The 8,721-nt window shown below is 41.9% G+C and overlaps 1 protein-coding gene across 1 annotated transcript in view; it reads left to right on the top strand.

Moving 5' to 3' along the window:
• The first annotated feature begins 2,955 nt into the window (after positions 1-2,955).
• Positions 2,956-8,721, top strand: part of LOC147618880 (blue-light photoreceptor PHR2-like) — a 29,035-nt gene continuing 23,269 nt past the window's right edge. The window contains exon 1 of the mRNA XM_086773979.1: positions 2,956-4,160. Coding sequence (XP_086630105.1) covers positions 3,024-4,160 — 1,137 coding nt within the window. The 5' untranslated portion in view covers positions 2,956-3,023. The remainder of the gene's footprint in view (positions 4,161-8,721) is intronic.

Here is an 8,721-nt window from a genome sequence, read left to right as displayed (position 1 = left end):
AGATTGAAATCTCTGATAGACCTAATGCATCAACTTAGAATTTTCTTTGGCATAGGCGTGGGCTCTTCTCAAAAAATTTATTGACTTTTGCATTGGGTATGTTAGCTTTGGGTTGTATTTTTGAAGTGAGTTGTTTACACTATAAAATCCATAGTTGATTGCTCCCATTGGTTTTCATTTATATATATTTGCTTATTTTTTAAGCATATGAACTTGTGGCTAATTGGTATGTAATCGTTGGCTTATGAAATCCATGAAAGTGGCACCACATGAACATGCAAGGCATAATGTTTCCAATTCAGTTTATTTACATACTACCTATACAAGTAAACAACAAAGAATTTAGATGGATATTACCTAAACTTGCTAGCATAGTATCATTTGGTTAAATTTCTTCCATGAAAATCCAAGAATATTATGGAAGTACTTACAAAGTGAACCAACTAATAATTTGGTTAAAAATGTGTACATACCTATGCTTGTAATCAAAGAGAGTACGAGACTTAGAGTGCTAATAAATAAGTTTTCATCGTTTGCTTCTCATGACTTGATAGAACTACCTTTAATAGTGAGCACTTGAAATCCTCTTAGGGTAGAATAAAGCTTTAACACTTATAAGCATGTAAGACTAGCTAAAGGAGTTAGATTAATGGAAATATAGCCAATTCATTCCTCTTAGGGTAGAATGAAGCTTTAACACTTGTAAGCATGTAAGACTAGCTAAAGGAGTTAGATTAATGGAAAAATGAAGTACTAGAAAGTCACACAAGCTCTTGATATAATTGATGGCATGAATTGTTATAGATGAGAGAACACTCAACTTTGAAAAGTCTACTTAGAATTTGCCTATGCACTTTGAAAAGTCTACTCAAACTCTAGGACTCCTCTGGCATGTTCATGATGATATACAACTAGAAGAACTTGTCTTGTATCCTCAAATATATAAAATTGGTAAAGTTTTGATCCATCTAGTTGTTGTCCTGGACTTTTCAAGAAAAGGAAGAAAATGTTAGGGCTTAAAGTAATAATTCTCTTTATCGTGAGGTCAAGCATCTAGTTGGGACATGGTTTAAAATTTAAGGTCATTTACACACACGAGCCTTCTAAATAGGTAAATTAAAGGTTAAGACATCTATTTTCAATAAATAATTAGTTTAAGCACTTGTTTCTTGTGTCCCATGGTTTACACACACGAGCCTTCTAAATAGGTAAATTAAAGGTTAAGACATCTATTTTCAATAAATAATTAGTTGAAGCACTTGTTTCTTGTGTCCCATAGTTTTAAACGTTAGCTAATAAGCATAAATATTTCATTTTCACAAAAAAATCAATATCAAAATTCTTTTAATGACCCCATGGAGTGTTTTTCAATCTTTTCCCAAGAGTGGGTTCATAAGTCACAAACAAACATCACACCAAAAGATGATAGAGATGAAGTTTTTGACCATTAGAGTGGATCCATAAGTCACATGAAGATAGTCTAAAGAGCATCGACTCATAAATTAAATGCAATTAATATTGCAATGAAAATGATGTAAAATGGGTTGAAACTTTGGAAATGAACTTTTAAGCACATAGAATTTGTAAAGATAGCCTCATAATTTGACTTGAATGGCTAACCCTTTAAGCACTTCAATAAAGGGCACATTTTGAAGCCCTTTATTGAAGTGTTCGAAAGGTTGAGTCTTCACATTGTAAAGTAAGAAAGATCTACTCTACACTAAAGTAAGAAAGGTCTTCACATTTTTCAACCTGCTATTGAAGTGTTAGAAAGGTTGAGTCTTCACATTGTATATACACATAAAGTAAATGAAATAATAAAAAGGTACTCCTCTAAGCCTTGGCTTAGAATTTATAACTTTTACCCTACAACTACAAGATTGTGGGTGCACACACGCTTCTCATGTTTAAACATGAACCATGTGGTTGTATGTGTGTACCATCCAAATGAGCTTGAAGTTACGATTTCAATGTTGTGGGTGGTTCCCCCTGTGGAGTCATTATCCACCATGACAACATAGAGATACCATTAGTGTGCAATATAATTCTTCATACCCATCATCTACGCGATTGTCTACTAGAATGGTGTAACAACACAAATGTGCAACCTGACTTTGCATGCTTATCGCCTATGACAAATGGTGCAATGATTAAATTTACATGCAATCTAGGTCCTTAAGTTTCATAATTCTCCTTTAAAAACATGTGAAATCGTAACTAGATGTGTTGCATAGAGCTCTCATCATTTGCAACAATGGTGTGGCAATATCAACATGCATAAACTTGTCTTCTCAAGTTATGTTAGTTTGCCAATAGCTATTTTGGCTACCTTCAAGATATCCAACTCTGTGACTCGACACTTCATTTAGGATATCCCCCATCTACAAAATGGTGTGGCAATGACATCGTGGCTCCAAACTTTATCCACATTTACAGAAGAATGGTGCAACGATGGCATTGTGGCTTTGCATACCCGTCATGTATAACAATGGTGAAACAAAAACATGTATCTAGTTTGGCTACGTTTAGGACGACTTGATGAATTGTATTGTGCACAACATGGTGCAATATGATGTGATAGTCATCATGTATAACCACATCCATGGAAATGGGCATGGTTAATATATACCAGTACTCAACCCGCGCGTTGCTGCGGTATGTAAAAGACATTAAGAAGCGAAATGCAAGAATGGAAGCCGAAATACAACAGGTCAATCGGAATACAACGGGATTTTTTCCTCTTATTTTTTAGAAATCAAATATTTCTTTTTTCTCTCCTCTCCTTGTGCCTTGGTTGTCCATGGTTAATATGTAAATAGCTACTTTTTTTTGTGATCAGTGCTGTATCCCAGCCAGTTATTGTAATTTTGTCTCTCTTAATTAATAGCTACTTAGGCCATCTATAGCTAATTATGATTTTGATGAGTAATTAAGATAAGATGATCAATAATCTTCACGATGGCTTCATTATTTCCAAGAGAGAGAGGAGAAGAGGCAGGCAGAGAGAGCTTGAGTCCATAGCTATGGCGAGCCCGTTCCGAGACCTCGAGCTTCTGATGGATCACAACATAAAGCTGTCTTCCTCCTCTGCTGCCGCAAGCCCCCTTCACGAAACCCTCCATCCATCTTCTTCACCTTCAACAGAACAACAGCAGCAGCAAACCCTGACCCTAAATCTCCATCGCCATAACCAGGAAACTCTAGCTCACCACCATCCCCCTTCTGCATTTGCTTCCCTTTCCCTCGCATTCGGCCCCCTCCTCTCCTCTCCTCTGCATTTCAACCCTAGCCTCTCCAAGCCCCGCATCTCTTCTTCAAATGCTATAGCCTCGTCTGCAGCGAAGCTTCCTTCGCAGAAGAAATGTATCAGCCCTATGCCTGTGATGCCAGCCATTTCTGCAGCAAATGTCGTGGATTTGGCGATGGCAGGAGTGAGCTCTCCTGCCGTGGGGAAGACGAAGAAGTTTTCCTCCGCATTTCCGGACTATCATCGCTTACCTGATAGGTCCAACAGCTTCGGAAACCCTAGCGATGGCGGGGCGATGCGCAGAGCCTCCGTAGTCTGGTTTCGCAGCGACTTACGCTGCCACGACAACGAAGCTCTTTCTACTGCATCGAAAGAGTCCCTCTCTGTGCTGCCTGTGTATGTGTTCGACCCTCGGGACTATGGAAAATCCTCATCCGGCTTCGACAAAACAGGCCCTCAGAGGGCCAGGTTTGTTCTGCAGTGCGTTTCTGATCTGAGAGAAAAGCTCAAGGAGCTCGGCTCAGATCTTGTTGTACGAGTGGGCAAGCCAGAGGAGATTCTCCTAAACCTAGCCAAAGCCATTGGAGCAGATGCACTGTACGCCCACCAGGAGGTGTCACACGAAGAAGTGCAGGTGGAGAAGAAGGTCTGTGCGGCTCTGCAGGAAGAAGGTGTAGATGTGAAGTACTTCTGGGGCAACACATTGTTTCATGTGGATGATCTTCCTTTCAAGTTTGAGGATATGCCTGTCACTTATAGTGCATTTCGTGAGAAGGTGCGGAATGTGAGTGTGCGCGAATCTATCGAGACTCCCAAGCAATTCAAGGGCCTTCCTATCAGAGGAGGAGTTAAACCTGGGGATATGCCATCTCTGGAAGAGCTCGGTGCCAAACCAGTCTCATCTCAACGAAAGGTACTGTTTTAAGTTTCTATGCATACATGGTTGATTATCTGTAGCTGCAAACAATATGCATATGTTCATTCGATACATACCTTCTTGGTGGTCTATAGATGGATTGATGAATATTGCATATATGCATGTGTACGTAAACACACACATATCCATACACCCACACCCACACCCATACACACATACACATATTATACATGCTTACATGCTTACATACATATACACATGCACAAACTTTAACATGCATCTGTGTATGAACATACAGACATACATACGCACATACAAACATGACTTTGCACACATACATACATGTCTTAAAGACAAAACACTGTGAGCATGCTGAACTCTCTCACAAATCAAAACAGTAATGTAGGTTTGGAGCAAGCAAGAATGACAATTTATCCCTATAAATAGCTAAGAAGAGTCTCATTTGAATCATTGGTTCAAGCAAATAAATATTGTATAGCTATTGGGTTTTCAATTCCCTTAGTTGTTATCTTGCAATAGGGGTGCAATGCCATTTGTATGTCATGCAAGTCTCGACTCTCAATGACAGCTGATCCATTGTTATTCCCCTTGGGTTTTTGATTCTTCTTGTCCTCCTTCTCTCTAGAGTAGCATGCTAATGCCACTTTGGTGTATTGACAAGGGGTAGTATGAATCCTCAAAGCTTTTGGCGATTCACAATTGAGCTTAGGGGGGTCTAATAGTTTTCAAAACTTTCTTAACATGTGTACCCTCAAACCCTAAGGCAAAGGAAGCTCATGCCCAAGATCATGTCCAGAATCTTACCCAGAAAGAACCTCTCCAAACATATCTTCCTTCCAAGGAGGATCTTGCCCTGGTTCCACCTCTACAAAACCCCAAAGTGATCAAGGTAGGAGTGGCCCTTTTCCAAGAAGAGTGGAGAAACCAAAAGGAGTGGCTTCTTTTCCAACAAGGTTGGAGAAACCAATAGAACCAATCAAGGAGTATGATCTCGTCAAAGATCTAGATACTTTCTAACCCAACATCACCTTTAGGCCCTCAATATTAATGTCCCCAATCAAAGAGAGCAAGAGTTTCAAGATTTGGTGTTTTACCTTTTTGATAGAACCTAGGAAAAAGAGGAGGATTGAATTCTGGATCTTGTCTTTCGACTTGCTGGACGGTGCACTGAGAAGGAAGATTAATGTTAGCTACTTTGTTTGTATCTGCGATAGCGCTTGGGATCCTCCGTGGTGTTGCACGCTCGCTTAGTCCAAGATTTGTACTGTGGCTTGTGAGTTAGTTAAGGAAGACCCATATTAAAATAAAAAATAAATTATAGGATGTAAACTCAGCCACAAGTTTTACCAAATTGTAGACACGTAATTGGATGACTTTGGATAGTTTTTCTGCAATGAAGTAGGAACTTCATTAGTTAGAATTAGGGATTATGGTCATGGGCTCAAGTGTAAAAGGGGCTCATGGGCCACTATTATATCTTTTGGACATCTTTTGACATTTGATCACTTAGACTCTTGGAGCCTTTTTGCTTGGCTTATGGAAGACTATTTCCATCTTTCCATATCTTAGCTTCTTAATCTTGCGTTAGTGATTCTTGCATCACAATTCACTTTTCCTCTTTGCTTGACACCCAGGTTGGACATCTTTTCATCTCTCTTCCTTCTCTCTCTAGAAGTTTTCACCCTTCTTCATGATCCTCTTTGGCTGTATTTTCTGCACTTTCTCCTTTCCAACTCCATACCCAAGCTTGCTAGTTTGTTTTCCAAGCTTCCAAGAGTGTTTCCAGGTGATATCCACTCTCCTACATACTCCAAATGATTGAAATTCAGAAAAAAAGTCCTTTCTTTTGCTATAATTTCTGGCCTTTTGGCTGAAAATCCTAATTTCAGCATTCCTTTCTTAAGTTGAACCATAGGGGAAGCTTTCCTAGGGTTCCCCTCACCCTCTTGAAGACTTCTGTCGTGAAGGATTGCGACAAATTGAAGATTTCAACACTGTAGACGCGAAGATTTTCATTGTCATCGACTCTACTTGCAATTGGTAAGCTTTAGTGCTTAATTATGGAAGCAAGTAACAGGGCTCCATGTTCACATACCCTGTGTAGTGTTCTCTTGTCCTACGTGCTCTCGTGCAGGTTGTTACTACCATGTGTTGGTGGATCAATAGAGAGCAGATGGTAGGGTAGTGTGAGTTGCATATCTTCATAGACAACCGTATTGCTTGCAATACTGTATTTATATGCATTGGTATGGAAATCTGGTGAGAAATGACCATGACACTATGTACTTGATTCTCCCAAGATTAATATACTTTGTTTGAGGGAGGGACTAGCTCATTGTGCGTCTCTTGTCAATTTAGCAAATTGTATCTTGTATTGAGCTTGTTGTTCGTTAAATCTTGCTGTATTTAAGTGTATTGATTAGCATCGTTTTCAACCAAGCATTCCACACTGACCGGTGGAATTACATTGGTATCAGAGCATACGGTTCTCTTTCACTTCTATTGCGAAAGACGACCATCGCGAATACTAGCTATCTCTACACTTGGAACATTATGGACAGCCGTACAGTGAAAGTTGAAGATGTCAACACAAGAGGTGGGGACAATGAAATGCATGCTCCCAATGCTTTACAGGAAGAGCAAACTCATGTGGTGTATACCAGGGAATAAGAACGTGTGGGACAATTGTCCCGTGGCAAAGAGAGAATGCAGGAAGAAGAGTCCATAGCGTTAAGGGCTGAACTTACTCGTATGCAGGCTCTTCTTTATGCACAACAAGAAGAATTGAAGCTCTACCACCAGGATCCATTGGTACATGATCGTTTGAAGGCCAAGAAAGCTGAATCTTTTATGGATCATGCCATGGCAATGCTGGCCGACTGGATGATATGAGAAGTATAAAAGCCCAGCCAAGAATTCATTGTAGTCATCTCATAATTCACCAAGTGCTCCAAGCAACCAAGCGCCAGGACAGCCAAGAACATTGCTAAAGCAAAGGGGTGAAGGACTGAAGGTCAAGGGCAGGTTTTCCAGCCAAGAAAAGGTCAAGTACTTTCTATTTGTTTTCAGATTTACATCATTCTAATAAAGCAAATACACCATCCGTGGTGGGGGCCCTACAGAGGGTAATTGGGACCCAATACTGTGTCCTCTCCATCTCCCCCTTCTCTCTCTATTTTTCTGCACATCGTCTTTCAGTTTGTGCGTTAATTCCGTCGTGAAAAGAGTGCTGTTTTTCTGAGTTTTGAAGTACCGATCCTTCTCCGAAGCTTCCGCATATTACAGTGGTATCAGAGCTCACTTCAAGGACAAAGATTCAGCAAAGAAAACCAGAAAATTTTTTCGCTCGTGTGGTTGGTTTTTAGACGCCGGTGGACTACCCCTTTCGGAGTGACTCCTGTCCCTCGAAGGACGGTTGGTTTTTAGCCTCCGGAAGCCTCCGGAAGTCTCCCACACAGATAGTGGATGGTCAGATTGCGTTCCGGAAAGGAATTGCATTTTCCCGCTATGGCGAGCTTTGGCGACGAGAGAGAACCAGAACCATGGGACCAGAGTGCACCAGGCAGCCCAGCTAGGGCACCCGGCTTGAGTGTACAAGATATGTTCCAGCAGATGATGCGAGCAATCGCAGACCAGACAACCAAGTTGGATGAGCAGAAGGCGCGGATTCTGGCTCTGGAGGAGCGTTCTCGCTCTCCAGCGTCGCGTTTTCCATCTCCTCCTCCCTCTCCTTCCGTATCCCAGGTACCAGATCCTCGTCACAGGGACCCTCTCGCAGGGTCACAGCCGCAGCCAAGCTCCTTGCTTGAGATGCAGATGCGTGCATTGGAGATTCGACAACGAGAAGACGACGCCATGCGACGAGTGGAACACGAGCGTTACCTCCGAGCTTTGGACGCCAGATTGACACCGGCGGCGCCCTCGAATCATTTTCCCGAGAAAATGAATTTCAGTAAGTATAATGGTAAACTCGATCCCACTACTCTGTATTCATGGTTACATCAATTTGAAGCTTACTTTGCCGCAGTTAGGAAATCAGATATTGACAAAGTGATCTTAGCCAGTAATGTCGAAGGAGGGTCCTCTCAGATTGGGCAAGCCCAATCCGAGATGGAGAGAGGAAGGGGGTGATGGTGGTGTTGGTGAAGGGGGTGGCGAGGGAAAATATGAGGTGAGGGAAAGAGGAGAAGGGTGGAAGGGGAAGAGGTTGGAGAGGGGAAGCTGGTGCTTCAAAGGAGTTTGGCATGGAGGGTGGGTGGTTTGAGGGAGCATTGGTGGGAACCAGTGGTGGGGGGTTGAGAGAGGTGGAGCCAGGGTGAGAGAGGGGTTCAGGGCCAGGAGGAGGTTGTTTGTAGCAAGGTTGTAGGGAAGGGGGGTTCTCCTTAGGTGGGATGATTATATCACCCATTGTCATCACTTTCACTGTCATCACATGGTCTCCCATAGAGGCGGATGGCGAGGGTTTGGAGAAGACAAAGGACTTTGCATCATGTGCCTCATTAAGGGTGAAGTCTTGGGGAAAGGCTATGTGGGAATCATCGAATTGGAGGATGGCGGTGGTGGCGATGACCTCCAA

Source organism: Cibotium barometz, chromosome 34, assembly GCF_041138505.1.
Source record: "Cibotium barometz isolate CiBa-2024 chromosome 34, ASM4113850v1, whole genome shotgun sequence".
NCBI lineage: Eukaryota > Viridiplantae > Streptophyta > Polypodiopsida > Cyatheales > Cibotiaceae > Cibotium > Cibotium barometz.
The sequence above is the reverse complement of the archived record's forward strand: the minus strand, read 5'-3'. Positions and strand labels throughout refer to the sequence as shown.